At 43.8% G+C, this 27,626-nt stretch overlaps 1 protein-coding gene and 1 long non-coding RNA gene across 2 annotated transcripts; one reads left to right on the top strand and one right to left on the bottom strand.

The window, feature by feature from the left end:
* The first annotated feature begins 7,221 nt into the window (after positions 1 to 7,221).
* LOC125093841 (uncharacterized) lies at positions 7,222 to 15,999 on the top strand. The gene is made up of 3 exons (XR_007125347.1): positions 7,222 to 7,924; positions 14,214 to 14,374; positions 15,742 to 15,999. It is a non-coding gene; the product is annotated as an uncharacterized LOC125093841 (long non-coding RNA).
* Positions 16,000 to 16,589: 590 nt separating this feature from the next.
* ODAPH (odontogenesis associated phosphoprotein) lies at positions 16,590 to 23,211 on the bottom strand. The gene is made up of 2 exons (XM_047719868.1): positions 23,145 to 23,211; positions 16,590 to 16,987 (listed from the first exon to the last, which is right to left on the bottom strand). Exons 1-2 carry the CDS (start codon positions 23,209 to 23,211, stop codon positions 16,590 to 16,592), a joined length of 465 nt encoding a protein of 154 aa, XP_047575824.1.
* Between the last annotated feature and the right edge of the window lie 4,415 nt (positions 23,212 to 27,626).

Raw genomic sequence — 27,626 nt, 5'->3', positions numbered from 1 at the left:
TAGATGATTTTATTTGCATTTATTTAAGAGAATACAAATAATGTATACAACATTGTATGGAATTTAACAAATGAATTTGAAATAATCTGTTAATTCTTTTTTGGAAACTTAGATACAGGGGTGGCAAGTTGTCTTTTTTTAAATTGGGTTTTTATTTTAATTCCGGCATAGTTAACATAGAGCTATGTTAGTTTCAGGTATACACTATAGTGATTCAGCAATTCTGTACCTTACTCAGTGCTCATCAAGGTAAGTGCACTCTTAATCCCGGTCACCTGTTTCACCCATCCTGCCACCTACCCCTCGCTCTGGTAACTCTCTATTTCTTCCCTATTTAAGGGTCTGTTTTTTTCCCCTTTTGTTTGTTTGTTTTGTTTCTCAAATTCCCCGTGAGGGAAATCATACGGTATTTGTCTTTCTCTGACTGGTTTATTTCACGTAGCTAATGCTGCTCTCTAGAGCCATCCATGTTGTTGCAAATGGCAAGATTTCATTCTTTTTTAATGGCTGAAAAATACTGCATTCCACTTCTTTATCCATCCCTCTATAGATGGACACTCGTGCTGCTTCCATAATTTGGCTATTGTAACTGATGCTGCAGTAAATATGGGGGCGCATGTATCTTTTTGAATTAGTCTTTTTGTATTCTTTGTATTGTATTCAATACAATTAGTAGTTTTGTATTCCACTACCCAGTAGTAGAATTACTAGATCATATGGTGGTTTTGTTTTTAATTTTTTGAGGAACCTCCATACTGTTTTCCACAGGGGCTACATCAGTTTGCCTTCCCACCAACAGTGCATGGACGTTCCTTCTCCATATCCTCGCCAACACCTGTTGTTTCTAAAATTTTTTATTTTAACCGTTCTGATAGTTTTGTGGTGATATCTCCTTATAGTTTCGATTTGTCTTTCCCCAATGATGAGGCATGTTGAACATCTTTTCATGTGTCTGTTGGCCAAGTGTATGTCTTATTTGGAGGAACGTCTGTCCATGTCTTCTGCTCATGTTAATCAGATTATTTGTTTTGGAGGCGTTGCTGAATTAGTTTTCTTGTACAGCACATGATACGAGCAGCCTGGCTAGAAAGAAACATGTTTTGTGAAGACCTGGTCAAAGTTGTGACAGACGGAAGTTTAGAACTTGGGTCTGCTGATTGAGAATCCCTTGCTTGTTTGGAATAGCTGACTTCTTATTGAAATGGGAACAAAGAAGATAGGTTTCCTTATGTGACTCCCTCATTATTGGTTCTTTTATCTGAGTTGTGCTACAATAGAAATCTCGATCTGTAGTAAACTCTGAGTCAAACTGGATTGAAAGATGTGACTGACTTGTTTTCTAAGCCTTCCTCTATATAACTGAACCGCGGGCAGGGAATTAGAAACAGCAGGATCATTTCTCCTAAGGCTTTAAGGCTGGTTCTCATGAATTGGACTACATGGATTTTTCTTTATTGTTTTGTGCTGTGTCTTTACATTGGTAATGGACTCCTAACACTCCTCTATGTGAATGAAAATATGTTTTTTATTCACTGCTTTTAGAGGGCTTTATTTTTCCTCTTGATAGATTCAGACACGAGAAAACTTGAAGCTATAATTAACATACAGTTTGTTTCTTAACATGTCCTTCGGAGAAGTACCCTACCACAAAACTTGACATCATTTGTCATCACTTTAAGTAACTTGTAATTCAGAGCTTTGTATTTATAGATGTTTGTGGATATCTGATGTTGAATGTATATACACTGAGAAAGTTTTCTGTACCAAACCATCCAGAAAATGTCATTTTTCTTTGCTTTCAGTGAAAATTTACTCTCCCCCTCCCCCATTGTATGGCCTCATTCAATCCTTTATGTCCCACTTTGGCAGCAGAGTCATCTCCTATAGAAGTGAGGAAGGTTGTAGCAAAATTTTAGAAAATGTATTATTGGTTAACGTGTATTAAAATAAGAAAGAATAAGGGAAGTGAAACCAAAATCTCTCAGTTCAGCATGTTTTTCTGTCCCTAGTCCATTGGAGGATCTCCTATCAGTCAAGAGAATAGGCTTTTTTTTTTTTTTTTTTGGGGGGGGGGTCAGTTTATTTCCATTAGGCTGTCTCCATGTCTGTAGATCTGGAAAATGATATTCATTAATGTAGCTGCTAGAATTGAAAACTCTCCCTCCATCCCACAATAACAGTGTTCTAATTGGCTACTTCCCTTCCCAACTTGTTTTTAGCCTCTTCCTTAGACCATCATTCCTTTTGCTTTCATGTATACCTACTATCTGTACCCCCATGCCCCCACTATATATATATTTTTTAGTAGAAAATCTGTTTATTAAGATGTTCCTGGACCCTTCAGAAGAGTCAGGGCCTGGTTCTGAAGTCACATGGGCAAGTTCAATAATCCATTGTCACCACCCCTGCTAATTTTTCTGTGTCTCTAAAGATTGGGAGCCATACTTTATTTATCTGTTTCTGTTCCACACCATCTCACACAGTGATTTCTTCTTTCTCCCCTTCTTTCTTCTTCTTCTTCCTTCTCCTCCTCTTCCCCCCCTTCCCCTCCTTCTTTCGGTTCTTCTCCTCTCCCTTCTCCTCCCCCCTCCTCCTCCTCCTTTTCTTTCTACTTCTTCTCCTTCTCCGACTTCTTTTTCTCCTTCTCCTTCTCCTCCTCCTCCTTCTTTCTTCTTAATTCCCTTCCCCCTCACTCTTCCTCCTTCCCTCCCCCTCCTTCTTCATCCCTGCACTCAACATAGGTCTCGAACTCAGAACGCCAAGATCGGGAGTCACATGCTCTTCTGACTGAGCCAGCCAGGTGCCCCTAACCAGTGATTTTTATGTGACAATAGTAGTAATAATCCTACAAAGGAAGGAATGTAAGTTTTTTTTTTATTTTGTTTTTGTTTTTGTTTTTTAAGATTTTATTTATTTATTTGACAGAGAGAGATCGCAAGTAGGCAGAGAGGCAGGCAGAGAGAGAGGAGGAAGCAGGCTCCCTGCCAAGCATAAAGCCCGATGCGGGGCTCGATCCCAGGACACTAAGACCATGACCTGACCCGAAGGCAGAGGCTTTAACCCACTGTGTGTGCCACCCAGGCACCCAGAAATGTAAGTTTTATTTTATAGGCAAGGTACTAGGCTTAGAAGGCTTAAGGGACACATACAGAGTCACTCAATAAATGGTAGAGCCCATGGTGGTTGTTAAAATAAATATACAAGTATGATTATTTAGATGAATGAATTTTAAAATTTTTGTTTAGGACACCTGGGTGGCTCAGTTGGTTAAGCGACTGCCTTCGGCTCAAGTCATGATCCTGGAGTCCCCGGGCTCAAGTCTCACCTCAGGCTCCCTGCTCAGGAGGGAGTCTGCTTCTCCCGCTGGCCTCTCTCCCCTCATGCTCTCTCTCTCTCTCATTCTCTCTCTCTCTCAAATAAGTAAATAAAATCTTTTAAAAAATAAATAAAATTTTAGTTTAGATAATATACACTTTGGGAAATTTGACTCCTGGAGCCACATGCTTCATTCATGTATGGGGGAGGAAGTGTGTTTCTCTAGCCATCAGACCAAACTTCACTTCATTCTAGGCTGAATGTGGATATTGCTCACTGTGAGTCAAGCACTGTAGCCAAGGAAACGGTATGTACTTATTGGCTTGGACCTCTCTTAAATTCCTTTGCCTGAATTAATCATGGGAGCAGAAGGAAATAGGATGGTGCTGATTGGTTTAGGACAATGACAGTTTACCTGTGGAACCACCTGGCTTCTACAATGCTGGGAAAATATATGTAGAATGGACGCTGGAGAAAAAAATTCACCAGAGATGGACAGTTGAAGCTGCAAAACTATGCTTCATTTTATTTTATTTATTTATTTTTAAAATATTTTATTTATTTATTTATTTGACAGACAGAGATCACAAGTAGGCAGAGAGGCAGGCAGAGAGAGGGAGGAGAAAGCAGGATCCCTGCTGAGCAGAGAGCCCGATGCAGGGCTTGATCCCAGGACCCTGAGATCATGACCTGAGCCAAAGGCAGAGGCTTTAACCCACTGAGCCACCCAGGTGCCCCTGCTTCATTTTATTTTAATTATTTTTTAAGATTTTATTCAGTTATTTGAATGTGAGAGGGGAGGGATACCACCCAGGGGTGAAGGTAGAGGGAGAAGCAGATACCCTGCTGGGCACGGAGCCCAACATGGAAATCCATCCCAGGACACCAGGATCGCAACCTGAGCCAAAGGCACACACTCAACCAACTGAACCACACAGGTGTCCTTTATTTTTATTTTTTAAATATTTGTTTATTTATTTATTTATTTTAGAGAGAGCGAGAGAGGGCACACAAATAGGGGAAGGGGCAGAGGGAGAGACTATTCTAGCAGACTCCCGTTAAGCACGGAGCCCAAGACAGGGCTCGATCTCATGACGCATGAGATCAGGACCTGAGCTGAAACCAAGAGTCAGACATTTAACCCACTGAGCCCCCCAGGAGCTCCAGGTATGTTTCATTGTAGATTTTGACTGATTCTGCCAAACTGCACTCCAAAAATGCTGCACCATTTTATATTTCTACCCACAGTGTATGAGGAAGTTTATTTCTCCACACCCAGACCATGTTAGATATTACTAATAATTTCCGTTTTGACCAGTCTGGTGGGCAAAAATTATCTTGCTTTATATTTTCTTGTTTACTACTGAAGTTACATGTATTTTTACCTATTTTTTCTTTTTGTGTATCAGTCACTTGGTTTCCTCCTTCTGTGAATAAAAGATATTAAAGGTCTTTTTAAAAAGGTAAAGTAGGGCACCTGGGTGGCTCAGTGGGTTAAGCCGCTGCCTTCGGCTCAGGTCATGATCTCAGGGTCCTGGGATCGAGTCCCGCATCGGGCTCTCTGCTCAGCAGGGAGCCTGCTTCCCTCTCTCTCTCTCTCTCTGCCTGCCTCTCTGTCTACTTGTGATCTCTCTCTGTCAAATAAATAAATAAAATCTTAAAAAAAAATAAAAATAAAAAGGTAAAGTAGATTGTAGCTTGAGTTTTGGAGATTTTCCTTTGTAAATGTTTTTCCTTCCTACTGAAAACAAAGGTAAACATCAGATTTAGATAATACAATTTGGCCTAAACTATATTTTAAAGATTTTATTTATTTATTTGAGAGAGAGCGGGGATAGGAGCAGAGGGAGAGAGATGAGCAACTCTGCACTGAGCAGGGAACCTGACACAGAGCTTGATCCCCAGGACCCCAAGATCACAACCTGAGCTGAAATCAAAAGTCAGATGCTCAACGGACTGGGCCACCCAGGTGTCCCTTAAGCTGTATTTTAGACCAAAATTATTTTGTATTGGGAAATGCAGCCCAGCCAACAGAATGTGTTTACTTGTTTATTTTAAAAATGTTATTTTAATTCCATGCCACTGACATACAGTGTTATACTCATTTCAGGTGTATATTATAGTGATTCAGCATTTCTATTACTCAGTGTTCATCAAGGTAAGTGCACTCTTAATCCCCTTTATTTCACCCATGCCGCCCCCCACCTCCCTTCTAATAGCCCCCGGTTGGTTCTCTGTTTAAGGGTCTGTCTTTTGGCTTGGCTTGCCACTCCCACCCCCACCTTTTGTTCTTTTGTTTTGTTTTTTAAAATTCCATGTATAAGTGAAATCATATGGTATTTGTCTTTCTCTGACTGGCTTATTTTGCTTAGCTAATGCTACTCTCTAGATCTATCCATGTTATTGCAAATGGCAAGATTTCATTCTTTTTATGGCTGAATAATATTCCAGTATGTATATATACACCATATCTTGTTTATCTGTTCATTTGTTGGTGGACACTTAGGTTGCTTCCATAATTTGACTGTTGTAAATAATGCTTGCAATAAACATTGGGGTGCATGTATTCCTTTAAATTAGTGTTTTTGTATTCTTTGGGTAAATTTCCAGTAGTGGAATTACTGGATTAATATGGTAGTTCTCTTTTTAATTTTTTGAGGAACCTCCATACTGTCTTCCACAGTGCCAGTCAACAGAAAGTATTCTTTTTAAAAAAATTAACATATAATGTATTATTAGCCCCAGGGGTACAGGTGTGTGAATTGCCAGGTTTACACACTTCACAGTACTCACAATAGTACTTACCCTCCCCAATGTCCATAACCCAACCACCCTCTCCCTACCCCCCTCCCCCTGGCAACCCTCAGTTTGTTTTGTGAGAATAAGAGTCTCTTATGGTTTGTCTCCCTCCCGATCCCATCTTATTTCATTCATTCTTTTCCTACTCCCCAAACCCCCCATGTTGCTTCTCAACTTCCTCATATCAGGGAGATCATATGATAGTTGTCTTTCTCCAATTGACTTATTTTGCTCTAGTTCCATCCGTGTCATCGCAAATGGCAAGATTTCATTTCTTTTGATGAAGTATTGCATTGTATATATATACCACCTCTTCTTTATCCATTCGTCTGTTGATGGACATCTAGGTTCTTTCCATAGTTTGGCTATTGTGGACATTGCTGCTATAAACATTCGGGTGCACGTGCCCCTTCGGATCACTACATTTGTATCTTTAGGGTAAATACCCAGTAGTGCAATTGCTGGGTAATAGGGTAGTTCTATTTTCAACTTTTTGAGGAACCTCCATGCTGTTTTCCAGAGTGGCTGCACCAGCTTCCATTCCCACCAACAGTACAGGAGGGTTCCCCTTTCTCCGCATCCTCGCCAGCATCTGTCATTTCCTGACTTGTTAATTTTAGCCATTCTGACTGGTGTGAGGTGATATCCCATGGTGGTTTTGATTTGTATTTCCCTGATGCCGAGTGATGTGGAGCACTTTTTCATGTGTCTGTTGGCCATCTGGATGTCTTCTTTGCAGAAATGTCTGTTCAGGTCCTCTGCCCATCTCTTGATTGGATTATTTGTTCTTTGGGTGTTGAGTTTGATAAGTTCTTTATAGATTTTGGACAACAGAAAGTATTTTTTTTTAAAGATTTTATTTACTTATTTGACAGACAAGTAGGCAGAGAGGCAGGCAGAGACAGAGAGAGGAGGAAGCAGGCTCCCCGCTGAGCAGAGAGCCCAATGTGGGATCCCAGGATCCTGGAATCATGACCGGAGCCGAAGGCAGGGGCTTTAACCCACTGAGCCACCCCGGCGCCCCAACAGAAAGTATTCTTAAATACACTTGTCTTTAAGTAAGGTGGTCAGTTTCCCATTCTTCTGTTGGGTCTGAGAAGAGGTTGAAGAAGTCAGTTCTGCCTGGGCGGATAGGGATTATTTAAGGAGAATTATGAAAGTTCTGAGCTTGGGAGCTTGCTACACTTGGCTCTAAATCCATTCCACCACGGTGACCCCCACTCCTTTGGCTCCGCAGGGGCTGTCCAGTGCTGCCGGCGCCATCCAGGAGGCGGCAGCGCAGCCCGGCTCACGCGCTCAACCCACAGGACAAGGGACTAAGAGCCGTGATGAACTTCACCCGAGGGGTGTCATCCGTTCCTTTTGCCCATGCAATTAGCGGTATTTTTCCACTTTAAGGGCTCAATGTTGAGGAGTTCTTAACCTATCTGAACCGAGGGGGCGGCGAAGGAGAACCGCGATCCGCGGTGCGTCACACGGTACGGCCGGCGCAGTGGCGCCCTCTCGTGGACACGGGTCGTTACACGCGCCCGTAGTCCGTCCCAGCATGACGTCAGTGCTCCCTGGACGTCAGCAGGGGGCTGGTGACTCAGGTCGGAAGGCAGAAGCCATGGCTGGAGGAGGGCGAGGCCGATGGGAGCGTGGGGCGGGTGAGGAAGCACGTGGACTTCACCAAAAATCCTAAGAGAAAAGGTAGCTGGAGAATTATGGAAGGAAATTTGCCTCCTAGCGATGAAATGTGAGCAGAAGGGCCGAGCAGAGCGGCAGGAGGTTCCGATCCGGCACTTCCAAGGGCGCTGATCCAGAGCAGGTTCGGAGGATCCGGGGGAAGCACGATTTTCCAGTGCGGTTTCTGTACGAGGCCCAAGACGTGGGCTGATGCTCACGATGAATGGAAATTGGCAGGTGCGCCCTGACACCGCCTGTGCTGTGGGCGTGCGGCTGGGGGTCTGCAGGGCGCGGCCCCAGACACGCTCCAGCCGTGACGTCAGCGGGCGGGTGTGAGGACGTCATCCGTCAGTCCGCCGGGACTCTGTGTTTGGGGAAGTGTAGAGCATGCTGCGGAGGGGGAATAAGCGATCCATTTTGTGTCTAAAATTTAAGCCCTTAGGGGCGCCTGGGTGGCTCAGTGGGTTAAGCCGCTGCCTTCGGCTCAGGTCATGATCCCAAGGTCCTGGGATCGAGCCCCACATCGGACTCTCTGCTCAGCAGGGAGCCTGCTTCCTCCTCTCTCTCTGCCTGCCTCTCTGCCTGCTTGTGATCTTTCTCTGTCAAATAAATAAATAAAATCTTAAAAAAAAAATTTAAGCCCTTAATGTCCTTCTCCACGTGTTCATTTGAGAAAAGTTCACCAAACAAAACTGAAAAGGAGCTATGGAAAACGAGAAATACTTTGCCAACACAGGAGCAGAACTTTAAAACACATCTTGAACACTTTATTACAATTACTCTATGAACTCTACCTCTATTCTGAATGAAGGTAGGCATCTGAGTCTCTAGGTGAAGGAAATTTCGAAAGTTCTAAAGAAATTAAAGTATTTACTATGTACAGAACATATAATAAACCTTCTGTTTAGGACATGAACCAAGATGTGTTATTAATTTTGTTGCCAGAAAATCAGTTTCTCCTCCCTGGCAAACAGATATTTAAAAAATAGCAGTTTGAAGAGACACCTCAGGTAATTAGCCCTCCCAGCAAATCTATATGTCTTGCCTGAGCATGGAGGAAAACTTTATGAGGAGGACTGGACTCCGATTTTTCTTTTTTTTAAGTGACAGGTGTTGCTAGTAAAAACCTGAAAAAATTTTACAAAATGAGTGAGCAGTTAAATTGGTGGATTCTCTATCTCCGGTTGTTATTCCAACTTGTTCTCTAACAAACTCCTAAAAGGGAGAAATGTTATCAGCAGTGAAATAGGAAGATTCATGTTAAAATTCCTAAAAGAAGGCCAAAAGTATGCATGGGTAGCAGCAGCTTTTTTTTTTTTTTTGAACTTCTCAATAGAAGTTCCTTTTTTTCGGGAGATTTAAAAATCCTCAGGTTTCCCCTGATATGTGGAAACTGATTTGGAAGCAACTATGGTTGAATATCAGGAAGTTTAAAAGTTCATTAACAAGTATTTATTGAGTGCCTAGTATATGCAGGTATTATTGTCAGTGTTGGACATAAAGGAGTAAACACAATAGGTACAAAACACTGCCTTTAAGGAACTTATTTTTTCCTCTCTCTCTTTTTTAAAAGATTTTATTTATTTATTTGTCAGACAGATCACAAGTAGGCAGAGAGGCAGGCAGAAAGAGAAGGGGAAGCAGGCTCCCCGCTGAGCAGAGAGCCCGATTTGGGGCTTGATCCCAGGACCCTGAGATCATGACCTGAACTGAAGGCAGAGGCTTTAACCCACTGAGCCACCCAGGCACCCAAGGAACTTATTTTCTGATGAAAGACAAAAAATAAAAAAGATAACTAGGAAGACATTAAGAGTAATGAATATGATACATGCTAGGGATAGAAACACAGCTGGGAACGGGGGTGAGGAAAAGCATCTGTGGCTGCGCATTTCGCTAGGATCCCCAGGGAGTGGAGAGGTGGCATTTTATGAATGTCCCGAGAGAAGTGAGGGAAGGACCCAGGTGGAGAATGTGGGTTTCTGGGGCCCTGCAGGAGGAGGGACCGGCAAGGGTGCCGGGGATCCTGGGGAGGGAGTGTGCCTGGTTTGTTTGAGGAGCAGCCAGGAATGCAGTGTGTCTGAGTGCAGTGAGAAAGGAAGAGAGTAGTAGGAGATGAGGTCAGAGAGAGAGAGACTGGGGATGGGGAGGGGAGAGGCCACATCACGCAGGCCACTTTAAGGACCTGTCATCTGTGTCAGGAGGTTTCAGATGTCACGCTTTGTCATGGCCCCTTCTGTACCAATCACTGAACTGCTACTGTCGTAATAAGAACCCTTATCATACATTTCCAGTGTCAAAATTGTGAGAGAGTTTCTGTTTGGAAGGTGTGTTAATCTCTTTGTGTGGTTCTTTGGCTCACCAACTGTATGAAGCATACAGGGTTATATTTAAGGCTGTTCAAAATTTGCCTTAGCTGGGAAAGACAAATGCTTGTTGGTACATACTAAAAAACATGCGGTCTTCTGCTTACTCTTACGATGTGATGATCCAGTGAAATATTGCTCCCTGCAATTTATTGAGATACAGTTGACATCTACCATTGTGTAAGTTTAAGGTGTCCCACATGGTGCTTAGACATACTTCTATATTGCGGTATGATTACCACAAAGGTGTTAGCTAAACTCTCCATCCTGTCACATAAATACCAGTTCTGTTTTCATGGTGAGAATATTTAAGATCTACTCTCTTAGCAACTTTCAATTCTCTGGTACAGTATCATTAGGTGTAATCACCAAACTGTATGTTAGATGCTCAGAACGTGTTAATCTTTTTTAAAAAAATTAATTATTTATTTAATTTATTTGACAGAGATCACAAGTAGGCAGAAAGGTAGGCGGGGGTGGGGGCGTGGAAGCACGCTCCCCGCCGAGCAGAGAGCCTGATGCGGGGCTCGATCCCAGAACCCTGGGATCATGACCTGAGCTGAAGGCAGAGGCTCAACCCACTGAGCCACCCAGGAGCCCCAGAACGTGTTAATCTTACGATAGGGAGTTTATGCTCTTTGACCAATATTTCCCCATTTCCTGGGTTGCCTGTCAGCCCCTGGTAACCACCATTCTACTTTCCGTGTCTTGGAGTTCAGCTTTTTTAGATTCCACATATACGTGATAATATACAGTATATATATTATACAGTTTGTCTTTTTGTTTTTTTAAAGGTTTTTATTTATTTATTTGACAGAGAGAGAGCACAAACAGGAGCAGCAGAGGGAGAAGAAGAGGCAGGCTTTCCACAGGCTTCCACAGGGAGCCCAATACGGGACTTGGTCCCAGAACCCTGGGATTATGACCTGAGCAGAAGGCAGCCGCTTAACTGACCGAGCGAGCCACTCAGGTGCCTCAGTATTTGTCCTTTGTCTGACTTATCAGTGAAGTATTACTTTACACAAGCTTGCCAACTACTGGTCATAGAATATTTGAGTGCTTGCTTGATAAACCTACAATTATAGTTAGCATGGATTTACAGATTTCCCCATACACTGCAGCACTAAAGATTTTTAATAGATAATTTCATATAGTAAGCTATATAAACCCTAAGCATACAGCTTGATGAGTCTTTATAAATGTACAGACCTGGGATATTTCCAGCTCCCAGCAGGCTCTCTTACCTCTCCTTAGCCAACTACCCATTAAAAGTCATCATTCTTCTGACCTCTGTCACTATAGATTAGTTTTGCTTGTTCCTGAATTTCATATAAATGAAATCTTATTCTTTTGCATTTGAATTCTTTTCCTTAACATGAACTCGTGGGATTGATTGATGTGTGAAGCTGTAATCCATGGTTCTGCCTTGCTGTGCGGTATTTGGGTATATGATACAGTAACGATTTGTTCACCGATTCTACTGTGGATGGACTTGGTGTCTCCAGTTTAGAGCTGTTTCATGATGACTCAGCGGTTTTACTTGGCACTGATCCTAGGAGTTGCTGCCGTATATGGAACCAATGGTCCAAGCACATTGTTTCAGTTGTGTCTACTCTTTCTTGGATCTTCCATCCTTGTTTTCATTGTGTCTCTTTAGAGCAAGCCTGGAGGTTCTACTGGGAACCTGATAGTTACTTACATTTTATTATAAAAACAAGTCAAATATGCTCTGTGCTTAAAACAGGAAAGTGCTGATTCTCTCTTTATTTCTTTATGTATGAAAGTACCTGAGCATTGTAATACTCTTTTCTTTAGAATCAAAGCCAGCTTTCTCTAGATCATTTCCGGGAGTTTAGTTGCTAACTGTTCTCAAAATTGGATACCTCCTGTTAGGGGCCAAATTTATCCCCCAACATTCATATGTGGAAGTGCTAACCCCCAGGACCTCAGAATGTGACTATATTTGGAGATAGGACCTTTAGAGAGGTGATTTAAGTTAAGATGAGGATTTTAGAGTGGTCCCTAAGCCAATCTGATTGGTATCCTTATTAAGAAGGGAAAATTTGGGGGCACCTGGGTGGCCCAGTCAGTTAAGCTCTGCCTTCAGCTCAGGTCATGATCCCAGGGTCCTGGGATCCAGTCCCACATCAGGCTCCCTGCTCACTGGGGAGTCTGCTTCTCCCTTTACCTCTGCCGCTCCCCCTGCTTACATTCTTTCTCTCTCTCTGACAAATAAAAAAAATAAAATCTTAAAAAAATAGAGAAGAAAAAATTTGCATATGCAGGAAAGACACTGGGCACACATGCCCAGAGGAAAGACCATGTAAAGAGACAGGAAGAGGGCAGCCATCTGCAAGCGGAGGAGAGAGGCCTCAGAGGAAAACTATCCTCTTGACATCTTGATTCTTGACTTTCAGTCTCCAGAACTGTGAGAAAGTAAATTCGGATTGTTTAAGCCGCCCAGTCTGTGGCATCTGGTGATAGAAGTACCAGCAAACTTACACACCTCCTAAAGTAAGTTTCCAGATGCCATAGGTAACACTTATAAAATAATCCCACTCTTTCTGAATTTTTCATTTTTAATCTGGAGTTTAGCAATCCCTGGTGTTTTAATGCACCACAAACCAATCATTTAGTAGCAAACCCCATGCAGCCTGCGTGTCCTTCCTCTCCTGGTTTGGCTGTCTCCTGAATAATTTGAGATTTAGTTGCAGAAATCATAGTCAAATACTTCAAATACTTTATACTTTCATACTTCATATTTTTATGTAAGAATGTTCTCTTACATAATAATCAAATTCAAAAAATTTAACACTGACATTAAGACATTAAGACCTGACACATGGTCCATATTAAAATTTTGCCAGCTGTCCCAATAATATCTTTTCTGGAAATCTCTCCTCTCTTTCCCACTTCTAGGACTACATGTTACATTTAGTTATCTTGTCTCTTTAGTTTTATGTATGTATGTATGTATGTAGGCAAGTAAGTAAGTAACGTCTACACCCAGCATGGGGCTTGAACTCACTACCATGAGATCCAGAGTTACACGTCTTCCAGTTGAGCCAGCCAGGTGCCTCTCATGTCTCTTTAATCTCCTTTAGACTTTGTCTACCATGACATCTACACTTTTAAAGAGTACGCAGCAGGTGTTCTGTCAAAGTTCCTCAGTCTGGGCTTGTCTGATGATTAGGTTCAGGTCATGCCTCTTTAGCATGACTGGAACTTTAGACTTGCACAGGCTGTTCACACCACAAAGCAAAGATGCAGGCAAGAATTATCACACCCTGCCATTGCTTCAAAAGCCACAAGTATCACCTGTATACTAAGAGGAACATATTTTTTTCAAAGTTCTTTTATTTATTTGACAGAGACAGAGAGAGAGAGAGAGAGTGCAAGCATGTCTAAGCAGGGGGAGCAGCAGAGGGAGAGGGAGAAGCAGGCTCCCGCTGAGTAGGGAGCCCAACGTGGGACTTGATCCCAGGACCCTGAGATCATAACCTGAGCTGAAGGCAGAGGCTTAACCAACTGAGCCACCCCAGGTGCCCCTAAGAGGAACATATTTGATAAATAAATTCACTTTGAAGTATTGGTGATGAAGACTGTTCTCCTCCTGAGTCAACACACCTGCTAGGCTTCCCTGTATTTTTTTTTTTTTTTAAAGATTTGTTTATTTACTGGAAGGGGGAAGGATTGGGAGAGTAGGGGGAGGGGCAGAGGGAGAAGAGAAAATCCTAAACGGACTCTGCATGGAGGGCAGAGCCCACAGCCCAGCATTACTGTATGTTTTTAAAAAAATATTTTATTTATTTATTTGAGAGAGAGAAAGAGTGAGAGAGCAAGAGCAGGGGGAGGGTCAGAGGAGTGAGAGAAGCAGACTCCCCGCTGAGCAGGGAGCCCGATGTGGGGCCCAGTCCCATGACTCTGGGATCATGATCTGAGCTGAAGGCAGAGGCTTAACCCACTGAGCCACTCAGGTGCCCCATCACTGTATTTTTAAAGAACAATTTATTAGGCAAAATGATGCAGTTTTTTTTTATTCATGAAAGCATGTGTTTTCAATTACAGATGTAGGCTACTTCTCATATAGGCAACCGGACGCATGGTCGACGAGGGTGCGGAATGATGCAGCCATGCCCAGACTTATTCTGAAAACAGTCCTTGCTGTGAAACACTATAGGCCCAGGCTGCCCTCTCTAACAGATGCAGTGAGAGAAGCCCTGAAACTGGTGAGTTTGTCTCAGTTTCCTGAGGTTTATCTATCAAACCAGCCAGGTCTTCATGGACTAGGTTTCAGAACAGTTGAGTTTGGGATTGCAAAATTCTCATGTTTGGGGAGAGAAAGCCCAGTCTGAGCAAGTTCATTTGGGCAACTTGGGGACCTGTGAGCACATGCTGGAATAAAGGGGGTCCAGAAAGGGAGGTGAGAGTCCAACACAAACCTTTTCCCTGTCTTCAAGTGTGCCCAAGGTTGGCCCTTTTCTTTCTTTTTTCCTTCCTTCCTTCCTTCCTTTCTTCCTTCCTCCCTCCCTCGCTCCCTCCCTCCCTCTCTCCCTTTCTTTCTTTTTTAAAGATTTTATTTATTTGAGAGAGTGAGAGCGAGCACACGTGCACACGAGTGGGAGGAGGGGCAGAGGGTGAGGGAAAGAATCTTAGGCAGACTCCATGCCGAGTGTGGAGCCTGACCTGGGGATCGATCCCACAACCCTGAGAGCATGACCTGAGCCAAAATCGAGTTAGATGCTTAACCGACTGAGCTACCCATGTGTCGCTGTGTTGGCCCTTTTCTGGTTATGCCCCTCTAGTCAGAAAGAAAGCAAAAGGGAGAGCAAATATATTACAAAATACAGAGTTTCTTAGCAAAGATTTCAAATATAGGTTTTATTTAAGCCCGTAATTTTGAAGCTAATATCTGTTATAAGAAAATTAGCTATGAAGTAAATGAAGGAAATTATTTTTTTTCCTTTTTATCTTTTCATATGGCAGAACAGCGTGGTGGTTTTCTTGGTCTTTCCATTTCCCAGGCAACACTCCCAAAGTCCTCAGGTCTTTATGTTCCTTTTTTCCCTCTGTTGAAACAGTGGCAGCAGCAGTAACTTTTGCACATAGTTCTTAGGAGGAATAGGTGTAAACCACTGACCTCACATGCAAAAGCCAAGTTTCCATGTTCCAGGCAAGGTGAACGGCACAATCAGGAGGCAGTGTTTTATGGAATGGCTGGAGCGATACCCAGTGAAGGCAGTCAGCGGGACTTACTTCTCTGGCACTCTCAGGTTCCTAGAGTTGAGTGAACTTAACGTCCGTGGAGCTCTAGAGTCACCAGAACATCCATGTAAACTTTTAATCAGATGGTTGGGCCTAGACCCATGTCGAAAATTTTAGGGGAAATATACAATTTAAGCTAGTATCCGGACAAGATAATGTGAGAAACAGTGAGAGAGGAGAGGGTTGCTTAAACAGTCAGCATTAGCTATTACAGCTAAAAATGGTTTTTTAAGTTAGGTAGTTTAGTTTATGATATCTTCAAGGTATTATCTTAGACTCCCTGTAATTTATTTTGTTTTAATTTTTATAATTCTTTTGTTGTTGTTGATAGGAAACTGAGTGGATCTTGAAAGTTCTCACAAGAAAAAAAAATTGTTACTGTGTACGGTAATGGTTGCTAACAGGACTTACGGTGGTGATTATTTTGCAATATATACAAATATGGAATCATTGCATTGCATGTCTGAAACTAATATGAATGTTATGTCAACTACACCTCAATAACAAAATAAATGAATAGCCCCCGTCTACACCACTGCCAAAGAGAAAAAAATAAAACGCTCAGTTTTCTGCAATTTGCTTTAAAGTTTACTTTTTTTTTTTTTAAAGATTTTATTTATTTGTCAGAGAGAGAGGAGAGCGAGTGAGCACAGGCAGACAGAATGGCAGGCAGAGGCAGAGGGAGAAGCAGGCTCCCCGCCAAGCAAGGAGCCCGATGTGGGACTCGATCCCAGGACGCTGGGATCATGACCTGAGCCGAAGGCAGCTGCTTAACCAACTGAGCCACCCAGGCGTCCCTAAAGTTTACTTTGTAAATACACCCTGCTCTGTAAATTTTCCAGTGAGTAGAAAAGGTGTCATTAATGTTTTCATTGGTTTATATCAGTTTGTTTAAATGTTTTTCGCTTTGATTGAGAAGAGAGCTGATTCCTCTGTCGCCTCAGTATGTATAGGAATTCCCGGAGCCACCTGTTGTAGGATTTTATTTGCATCAATATCCTGTGATCTTAGCAGTCGGGGATAAAGTAAAGTAATGCAGTTACTGCTCCCATTAGCAAACCTCAATAACCTATAAACCAGTATCTTCCCTGTGGACAAGAAGAACAATTTCTAGTCTGTGGTGTTTAAGATACTTCAAGTCCAATTGGTTTCGTTTGGAAGAAGAAAGCAGAAATCAGTTTAGAGTCTTCTCTGCGCCAGTGGCTTCTTTTGCTTCTGCGTATTTGGGACTTCTCTTTTCCATCTGCTTTCCTCAGATGAGCTTCCTCTCCAGAGCCTTCCCCTGGGAAAATACCTATAATGAGGAGTAAGGCGACCATGTGGCCAAAAAAATGGACGAAACGGAAACCGGTGGTTGCACCTCCAAGGAAGGAAAGGTCTGTGTGGAAACCTAATGGGGACTCTAGGTCCTTGCCATGGAAAAAAATGAAAGGGACACTTTGGTGTCCTTGTGACGGGTTGGATCCTTGTCACCGGATTCCTCCTGGGGGGTGGAGGGGTGAGTGTGAAGACCTGGCAGTCCGTAGGGCCTCCGTTATCTTGCAGGTCTGCAGGAGGGGTGGCTCCCTCTTTCTGTCCTGTGGAGAGAAATAGGCAAGTCAGGAAACAGGCTTGATCACAGAAGCAGGAAGGAGATACTTTAGGTGGTAGCAGGGTGGAAAGATGGGGACAGAGAACGAGAGAAGTCTTAAAAGGTGTTTGAAAAAACTGCAAAGGTCCGACAGAATGAGTCATGAACACACCTCATGACCCAGCAGTCCCACTCTGGAGAATGTATCCAAGAGAAATGAGTGCATGCATCTCCAAAAGTCTACCTCGGGAATGTTCGTAGCAGCCTCATTCATATCAGCTTAAGCTTGGAAACAGGGCAAGTGTCCACCAATAGGAGAATGGCTAACCAAGCTGTGTGTGCACGATGAAAAGAAGCCACGAGAAGGAAGAGATACTACCACAACAGCGTGGAGGCCTCCCATGGGTGCTATGTTGGACAAAAGGAGTTGGACATAAAAGTGTACATACTTATATAACTGATCTATGGTTTAAAAATTTTCAAAAAGTAACTAATTTACACTTAGGGTATGTATTATTTTGTGGAAAAAGTGGAATTCTTGAGATTGATCCAGGAGGTTGTCACATGGATGTGGAGGTACACACACACACACACACACACACACATTTACACACATGTTTACACATATAACATACATATACGTGTATATATAAAATGTGATCAGTCTGTGCCTTTAAGATTTGTCTATGTTATTGTTCGTAAATTATAACTGAATAAAGGAAGTTCAGTGGAGAAAAAGAGTTAACATTAAGAAAAGAAAAATAGGGGCGGCTGGGGGGCTCAGTGGGTTAAGCCTCTGTCTTCAGCTCAGGTCATGATCTCAGGGTCCTGGGATCAAGCCCCGCATCGGGTTCTCCGCTCAGCAGGGAGCCTGCTTCCCCCTCTCTATCTCTGCCTGCCTCTCTGCCTACTTGTGGTCTCTGTCTGTCAAATAAATAAATAAAATCTTAAAAAAAAAAAAAAGAAAATAAAAATAACCACCCCTCCCAAAGGCTGTTAATCCAAGAGGTCCGCTTCACTTCCCAGCAGCGAGGAAGGGGAACAAGCACTGAGAACCAGGATGAAATTAGTTTCTGAGAAGAAATTTGGATCGGACTCAGGTGTCCAGGTCTTCTCTACTTCTCTGTATCATCCCACTGAACTGGCTATGAAGTAGTGAGCTTCCCTTCAGAAAATCATTCCTTCCCTTTCTTGGAGGCTTACGATACAGGCCTGGAATGGGCTGAGTGTGCATGATGGAAAAACAAAGTCCCCACAGGAGGCTGGAAGTGCTGAGTGCTGACAAAGAGCTGGATTCCCCTTACTTTAGAACAACCTAGATCAGATTTCTTAGTCGGACAGGATATGCCTATCGCCTGCCCGTGTTCATAACTCCTTCTAGAGATTCTGTTTTACCCACAACCCCCGGGAACGCCTATACATCCTTGGCTGAGGGACACTCAGCTCATTCATTGGCTGACCAATGACCAATCAGTTTCTCATTTGAGAATTTCAACAAAGAGACTCAGTTGGTGGAAGATGGTAGTAGAAAGTGTAGGGCAAGGATGGGAGTGTTAGGTTTTGGCCAGTTGTAAGTAGGGAAGTAGGGAAGCCAGTCTTTCCATAGAAGCTATAGCATGGGAAAACCCAAAAAAAGAGAAGAGACTACATGGTAACAGTTTGGTGATGAGAGTGGCCTTAGTTCTTGACTTTCCAGGGCTGATCCTTCTGAACCCTGGCTGTGCTCAAGGTTCATGGACATAGCCATTAGTAATCACTCCACCTCCAGCTCTACTCTTTTCTTAAGCTAATTTGAATGGGCGTCTATTCCTTGAATGAAATACTGACCCTTTCTTGCATACTCACCCAGGCTACTGAGTATTGAAATCCTGTGACTAAAACTAGATTAAGTTGTTTCAAACCACAGAAGATGATTAAATCCCACATCACTCATTCTTTTCTCCTACACAGTTAGAACAGTTCTGAACCTTTGTAACATGAAAACTTTCTGTAAGATGAGAATCCAGTCCCTAGCGGAGAAGCTAGCTTTGTTCTTAAGTTCCATCTTGACATTTTTGTTATCAGATCAGACTTAGCTAAGCCCAAGCTCTGCTACTCAGTATACTTGTATTCCAGCTGTTAAAAACAAACCAACCCCTCGCCTCTTGTGCTCATCTCATTTCTTAAATCGGAGACTACTCACAAAATCCTCCTGCTGACTGTGGGGTATTACAGCCAGCTAGGCAGCTTTTCTCTAATTCTGGGAGATCCAGCAGTGTTCAGGGCTCTTTTCTGGGTATTTCCAAGGTTTCCAGATCAAGATACAAGCTTGTCCCAGTCACCAACCCAAGAATGAGGCAGGACCACATAAAAGTACATTCTTCCGGCAAACTAGATACATGATGACTATTTCAGGTCACTGGTTGGCCGGCACAAGTGTTCTGAAATGTGGGAACCACAGGGATTGATTTGGGAAACTGTCCCAGGGTAAGGCCACACATCTGAGTGAGGAGGTTGATGCCATTCATGGTCTCCAGCTCTGGCTGAGTTGACACTGCTCATCCATTCTTTTGTTTCTCCTTGTTCTGCTCCATTCCTGCTGTCTTCTAAACCTTTGACATTCTTCTCAAAGCCTCTTCAAAATTCTCATTCTTCTTCATTCCTTTGAAGAATTCTCTTCAAAAGTCTCTCTGTCTTTCTAAGTAGACTACCTCGCTTCGTATTTCAGAAAGGAAACATCAGTGATCTTCCATGAACTTCTTTGGTTCCTATTTCTCTCACTTCAGAGAGAAGTCTACATAGTTTCAGCTCAATTCCCACCCCTCCCCTCATATTTAATCTACTAAAATATGACTGTGTTTTTTCTACTCCACAAAAGCTATTTTGGCAAAAGCATCAATGGTCCCAAGCTTTTACCATGTTGGTTCCAGAGGTCTAGGCACCATTTCCTGTCCTTTTTCCCTGGCTCACTCTTAAGCAGAGTTCATGCCTCATTCCCTCGGGGAGGACTTTCCTACCCTGAGGCTGGCTTAAGGCCTTTGGCAGTATATTTCCACAGCACCCTGGGAGTCCACTTTTGGAATACTCATCAGCCAGGTTTTGACTATTCAGTGGTTATATTCTTCGTCCACTGAAATACCCACATGGCCATCCTGTAGACCAGTGTCTCCTCACCCCTTGCTCAGGGCCTGCAGTGGAATGGAACCGATTGAGAGAAATCTCTGTTCTGTAATTGCAAAAGTCACCATCTTTCCACCTCTCAGGGATAATGTGATCATTATAAATAAATGTTTTTTAATATGTAACATACTGACATGCTACCAAAGGCACTGAAGGTCACACATGAGAGCCCTTCTGCGACCTTAATCAGACCAAAGTAGGCCAAATATTTCAAAGCAGATTGAAAACGCTTTGAGCAGAAGACCATAGCATGTAAAAGCACAGACTCTAGAACCAGGCTCCCGGCATTCTCCCGTTTAGGAACCTTGACCATTGACAGGTTCCTTAACTTTTCTAAGTCTCTTTATTTCTAAAAAGGAGAGAATACTCACTGCCTTGTTGTATCATCTGAAATAAGATATGTAAAGAGCTCAGAACATGTCTGACCCACAGTATGCATTTACTAGGTGTTTTCTACTGTTATTATTCATCTTGAACATTATGGAAAGATTCTATCAACACAAGCCTCATTTTCTTGGGCCCATGTGATCATACTTTACAGATTTATTTATTTATTTATTTATTTATTTATTTGACAGACAGAGATCACAAGCAGACAGAGAGGCAGGTGAGTGGCGGGGGGAAGCAGGCTCCCTGCTGAGCAGAGAGCCCGATGTGGGGCTCGATCCCAGGACCCTGAGACCATGACCTGAGCCAAAGGCAGAGGCTGAACCCACTGAACCACCCAGGACATAGTCAAGAAGTTGGATGAAAGGCAGGCAGATGCTGAAGGCTCTCTGTAGGTTTTTGTGAAGCTCAGTGAGTATTTAATTCCAGTCCCAGAAAATGTGCAATAATAACTTACATTTGAATTTAGAGCATAATAAAACATCAAGCCAAAATATTGCCTGAAGTTTGGATATCAACTTTAAGTGGATTTATTTTAGCTAGACATGAAATGCATAGCATACCAACAACTATGACTTTCTTTTTTTAAAGGGTGAGAAGTTCCTTTTCTTTAAAACAAAAAACAAACACACAATTACCTGCAGTCTGTGGTTATCTGGGCAGACAACAGCCGGTTTGTGATGAGCAGTACTGATTTTTAAGAGAGGTAAGCTTTATGCATGGAGTTCAAGTGCGCCGTTCTTCCTTTAAGCGGCTCGTGGAATCGTGGGCGCTTCCGGAGGTGAGCCAGAAAGAACACGGGTCCTGTGATGAGTTCTCGCACAATAACGGGCAACTGAGTTTATTTTGCAGACCCCAGCATGACCGGCTATTTTGGCAAATCTCTAGTTTCACAGAGAAAGAGCTTGGAGGCCAGCAAGTGTCACCAAGGCCTGTTTCCATTCCGTGCTCCCATCTAGCCCCTTCCCCGGCATGCAGGCTGCTGTGCCGGGTGCTGTGGCAAACTCGGGGATGGTAAAGACACAGGCCCGGCCCTGGAGAGGAGGGCAGGTGCTGCGAAGACACGGCTCTGGGACGCCCAGCGGAATGCGGCCCGAGCCACGGCTGATGCACGATTCACAGACGTCAGCGACAGAGAGAGCCTGCAGTTTCCAGCTGTGTCTTAAGAAAGCCTTTGTGGGGGCAATGCTGTTGTGAAAGTTAGAGCTGCAGTGAGGAGGTGAGAGCAGGAAGAGGGAGCAGCCGCGCAGGAGGGAGAGGCCAGGGCGAGTCCTGACACCCACTTGGGGCCAAATGGGCTGAGCCCCAGCCTGGGTCCTCGAGCCACCAGCTGGAGCCCAGGCTGCCCGGACAGAGCAAAGCTGCACTGGAAGGATTTCCGAACCGTCTGAGGGACGGTGGCGAAGCGTGAGCCGAATCCAGAAGTCAAATCTGACCATTTAATTAGTGGTTTTTAGATGTGAATAAACCTGCAATCTCATTATAACTCGTTCAGTTGCATATTTACAATGGTTCCCCCTGAAGAGGCTTCACTTTCTGGAAAGATGTCGGGTGGCTAGTTCTGTTTTACAACGCCTTATTTTTCTATCTATCTATCTATCTATCTATTATTTTTAAAAGATTTTTATTTATTTATTTATTTGACAGAGAGACACACAGAGAGAGAGGGAACACAAGCAGGAGGACTGGGAGAGGGAGAAGCAGGCTCCCCACTGAGCAGGGAGCCTGATGCAGGACTCGATCCAAAGACCCTGGGATCATGACCTGAGCCAAAGGCAGGCGCTTAACAACTGAGCCACCCAGGTGCCCCTACAATGCCTCTTTTAGACATCACCTTCCACAGGTGAGGTTTGGGAGTCTGGTCTCGGGAACGGGGCTGGTGTTGTTTGTAACATCTCCTCCCCCTCTGATCGAGAGAGTTCGGGCAGAGGTTGGGCAAGGTGACCTCTGGTGGTTATCCCCAGCCGTGAGGTCTCTGTCCCTCTCCACTCTATGTGAGCCTTGGGAGGGGAGCAAAGAATGTGTTGGGGGATGAGCAGGGTTTGGCTGAGCCCCTGCAGAGCCCGCAGGGACTTGGTTTGATCCTGGGTCTCATCTCCCTGAACAATATCTGGTTCTGGAACTAAGGTGAACTCTGAAATAACTAGTTGCGATTAATTAAATCTATTAACAAAGAGAGACTAAACAGCCTCAAAATTACTGTGCTGTTGGGGATAGTGAGAGGTGGACATTGCTGTAGGGTGGAAATTGTTAGCTCTACGACAGTAATGACTGGTACAGTGTTAGATGCTGGAAGAGCTTTTCTCGCACGATAGCTCATTCGGTCCTTATAAACCCCATCCTCACTACTCTTTCTGTCACTTTCTGTCACTACCACTTCTGTCACTGGTACCAGAAAGGTTAAGTACATCTAACATCATGCAGTTAGAGGGCTGAGAGTAGGACCAAAGTCTTCAGATGATAAATTTTAGCTTCTTTCTCCTTTATGCACACAAGCTGGTGGAAGCTGACAAAATCTCTTGCAATTGATGGATATCTATAGTCATGGAACCAAATCTTGTCTTTTCACAGAACTTATTAATTAGGGACCCACAGGAGAATAAACACAAGACCCTTACCTGCCGCCACAGTTAGCGCCGCCCAGCAGAGCAACAGCCAGTAGGAGAAGCGGAGCCTGTGAGCCATGGTTCCCACCCTGAGCAGTTGTGGCCTCGGAGCCAACTTTGCTTTAAAGGGGACTGGGTGAGTCATGCAGCCTGATTCAGGTAATTTGCATTTGCATAATGGACCACAGGGATCAGGGCCTGCGGTGTGAGGGTAAGAAATCAGCAAGGAAATTCCAGACAGCATTTGTCAACCAGAAGCTTCTTGTCAGGACAGTCAAACATCATTCCTCTGTCCTGAGGGTCAGATTGTGGACAACCGCGCCCTCACTATCCTTTAAATCCCCTCAAATCTTCTCTCCCATTAGCGTCTTCTCTTTACTTGCCCTGTGGGTCTCCCTCTATGAGAGAAAGAATCTGTCTAGGAAATACTCAACAGTGTTTCCCTCTGTGTGGTTTACTTAAAAAAAAAAAAAAAAAAAAGCCAAACAGGACGGGGAAGATGTTACCCAAAGGCTTCCTGACCCGGGTGGTTTGAAGACGCTGTCCATAGGCCTCGGATCAGAGTTTACAACTTTTTCTTCTTGTTGCTTTTGTGGAAGAACCAAGGGCAGCAGCATCAGAAAGCTATGTTGTCGAGTAGCTGTCATGGTCACGGTCTACATGAACAGGAATAGTTTGGGAGAGTAACGGAGCAAGTTGTCCTTCTGGGGCTCCTTCTGATTCATCATATGGCCCATAGGATGGACGTGATACACCTGTGCCTGGTTTGCTTCTTGAGAGAAGAACTCTGTCTAGAGGGAAGGGGAGGGGGTGGCCACGGGTGAGTCAGAGCATGGATCTAGGAGTTGCAAACACTGGTTCCAATTCTGTTGCCTTATCTTCCCCTGTGGGTGACCAAGAGTGAGTCCCTGAGATGAGTCCCTGAGACGTGAAGGTTCCTCATCTGTAAAATGGGTATTTCCCGCAGAGGATTGTTGTGCTGAATAAAAGAAGTAATTGACCTTCAGCTCCTACTACAGTGCCTGGCCCATGGAAGGGAGAGGTGACGGTTGTGATAAACTTACAGTGACTCCAGTTCCTAATTCGTTCTCTGAGAAGGTTATACTTGTCCAGTCGTTCAGTGTCTCAAAAGGCCTCACGTTGAACAGAACGTTTTCCTGGGCATTGCCAGAAGAGCAAAACAGAACCCAGTCCCCGGCTTCGAAGGGCTAACGCTCTAACGGGGGAAGACTGTGCGAACCGAGGACCAAAACGAGAAAGAAAGCAAAGAGTCACAAACTAGAAAGTGGCAAATCCCACAGGCCTAATGATGACCCCAGGCAAAATTCCAGGATGGAAGGACAGTTCTTCGGCAGTTTGGAAAGGAAGCAGGGGTCATGGAGAACGAGCTCAGCTCCTTAGGCCAAGGCACTTGTTACCCACTGACGGGGTAGCTCTCTGCTGGCCACGTGTCATGAGCCAGACACCGGCCTCGGTGCCACGGCTCGAAGATGGGGTTCTGCTCTCCTGAAGCTTATGGACTGGCGGGGACATCAAATATTAACTAGGGAATAACAGTAAAGGGTTTCGAGGGTTAAGGGAGAGGAAGTAGAGCAGATGGAGGAGATGAAGCAGAGAAACGTCTATAATTTTCTGTCAGTGGGTGAGTATTACATACACCGATGAGGGACAGAAGCAGAAAGATGTTCATCTTTGGCCCAGAAGGCTGACCTACAGCCTGCATCGTTCTGATAAGGATCAAATATGTGCTGACTGCTACATTCTTAAAGGGTCTCATGACGGCTGGTACGTCCCACCAATAGTTACCACCCAGCTGAACAATACGCTCCAGAAAGTATCTTGCGGAAGTAGTTTCAGGAGTAGAAACTTGAAGAAGACATCTATGATCTAATACTCCCTGCATGTCCTCTCGCCCTTGAGCATGAAGCATGTAACCACCAGCTTCACACAGCAGAAGTATACCTCTTCCTGCCAACGGGGCCTGTCTCTGTGCTATAATAACACCACTTTTTGCACCAGAAACTTCTCAAGAAATCTTTCTTGACCATTTGCTGGTAGTCCCACGTCATACACTACTTTGGACCCTGCGTTGGAAACACATTGCCTTGCCGACCAAATTAGGTCCATGTAATCTCCTCGCCTACTGCCCAGTGTTCCGTTTTATGGATTTATTGTAAATTATTTAATTAAACTTTTATTTATTTTTGAAAAAATATTTATTTCAGAGAGAGGGTCAGAGTGAGAGAGAGCATGAGCAGGGGTTGGGGGGCTGAGGGAGAGGGAGAAGCAGGCTCCCCACTGATCAGGGAGCTTGACACAGGGCTCGATCCCAGGACCCTGGGACCCTGACCTGAGCCCAAGGCAGACACTTAACTGACTGAGCCACCCAGGCACCCCTGATCAAACTTTTAGTTGTTGGAGATTTGTGTTATTTCTTCGGATCCTCTTTTTTTTCTGTATTGGATATCTGGTGAGCTTTCAATTTAAATGTTCATGAAAATAAATAACAAAAACAAAATGGTGTAAGTTTTTCTCCCTGTTTGGATCTATTGTCCTGAAATTTTTAAAGTAATGAAGCTTCAAAAGGAACAATTTTTTTCCAAGTATATAACAAACAAAACCTTTGTTCTGTTGATAATATAAAAAGAAATGAGAGAGAAGTGGTGTGAGAGAAGATGCCGATGGGTAAATTAGTCCATCACGTGATCAATGAGCGTCTCAGGTAGTGCCCTAACTCTAGATTTCTCTTTGGACGAGTTTCCTGCCCATCAGGAGCACGCTGTGGAGAGGAGGACCTAGGCTCTTGACTCTGCCATCTTCTCTTTGAGAAAATATTAATTTTGAATGCGTGGCATCTAACCACCAGACCCCAAATTTGTTCTATTATGTTTCTGGGAGACTTAAAAGATACTCGTGCCCATGAGGCTAAACTCCCCTGCCAGGTCTGCCCTGGGGCTGGCCGAGCAGATTCCTTTGAACGTGTAAACACTTGTGAAGAGGAAACAGGCACAGAAGGGCGTGGGGTGTGCTAGAACCTGTGGTAAATAAGACTAAAAACCAAACACACTCAAGATGTACAAAGTGAAAATACTGTGAAAAGGTAATTAACCTGCTAGGGAAGCCGCACACGGTGATGTGGATACGGAAACCGAAGACCAGCTCAAAGCACACGGAAGAGGTGGGCATGACGTGTCCTTAGAGCCTCGATGTCAGGCGGGGCTGTCACTTCCTTTCCATCTCCGAGGCTTGATTTCACATGGTTACTGTCTCAGAGTTTTGTGATAGCGATTGTCTTTTCAATCTCTCACCCCAAGATCAAGAGAATGTTCTTTATGTGAAAATCCGATGATATCACTCTCTTTCTAAAGACTTTTTTTTTTTTTAAGATTTTATTTATTTGACAGAGACAGGGGGAGAAGGGGAACACGAGCAAGCGGAGTGGGAGATGGAGAAGCAAGCCTCCTCTGAGCAGGGAACCTGATGCCGGGCTCCATCCCAGGACCCTGGGATCATGACCTGGGCCAAAGGTAGATGATGAACGACTGAGCCACACAGGTGCCCTGACACCACTCTCTTTCTAAAAATCCTCTAATGGTACTCTGTTGCCAAAAAACAAAATCCAAATTCCTTAGGTGAATATCCGAAATTGCATTATTGGTTTTTTTTTTTAAATCAATGGCTTTACTCTATCTCCCATCAATCTCTAACTTAGATACCAACTACAACTGTATCTTCTGCTTCTAATTCTCCACCTTGTCTTGCTCTTCCAAGGAATGAATGAAGATATCTGTATAGGTCATTGGTTCTCAGCTGGAGGGGATTTTGCTCCCTCTTCTCACAGAGGACATTTGGCAATATTTAGAGACATTTTTTGTTGTCACGGTCCCCCACGACAAAGTCATCTCTGGCCCCAAGTGCCAGGTGCTGCTGTTAAAAAAAAATTAATGTATAGAGTAACGTCATCAGAAGGCAGTTGGTCATCTCTTTGAGCCTTTAGAAAATTGCTGCGAAGGAGAACCAAGTTTCAGTTTAAAGAGAACACCACAATGGAAACAGATTTATTAAGAGAAAGACTTTTTGTGCACCCGGTGTGATCAGATCAGTTGCAAAGTCCGGGGTACCCTTGCCAACCTGCAAAGCCAGTTCTCTCCCTTGGATCAAAGTGAGTTCGAGAGGTAGGAACGAACATATTCACAAGCAGCCAGGTCACCCTCTCTGCTCAACACAAGTAAGACTGCTCTCGTCTAAAGCACAGGTAGCTGACGTGGGGTTGAAAAGTCTCACCAGTTTAATTTTCCAAACTTCCCTGAAGCCAGTGCGAAATAGAAATGCTTCCACAGACACTGGGTCCAGCCTCCAGTCCTCTTGCTTCCAGACCAAAACTACAAGGTCAGGAGACCAGATTAGGGACCTTAAGGAGATCTCTGGTAGCGCCCAACAGCTGGTAGATCAAAAGGAAGAGAAATTTTAAAAATTTCATCAAAACTCTTATTT

The sequence above is a fragment of the Lutra lutra genome, chromosome 2, assembly GCF_902655055.1.
Source record: "Lutra lutra chromosome 2, mLutLut1.2, whole genome shotgun sequence".
Classification (NCBI taxonomy): Eukaryota; Metazoa; Chordata; class Mammalia; order Carnivora; family Mustelidae; genus Lutra; species Lutra lutra.
This window is presented reverse-complemented; position numbering and strand designations above follow the sequence as displayed.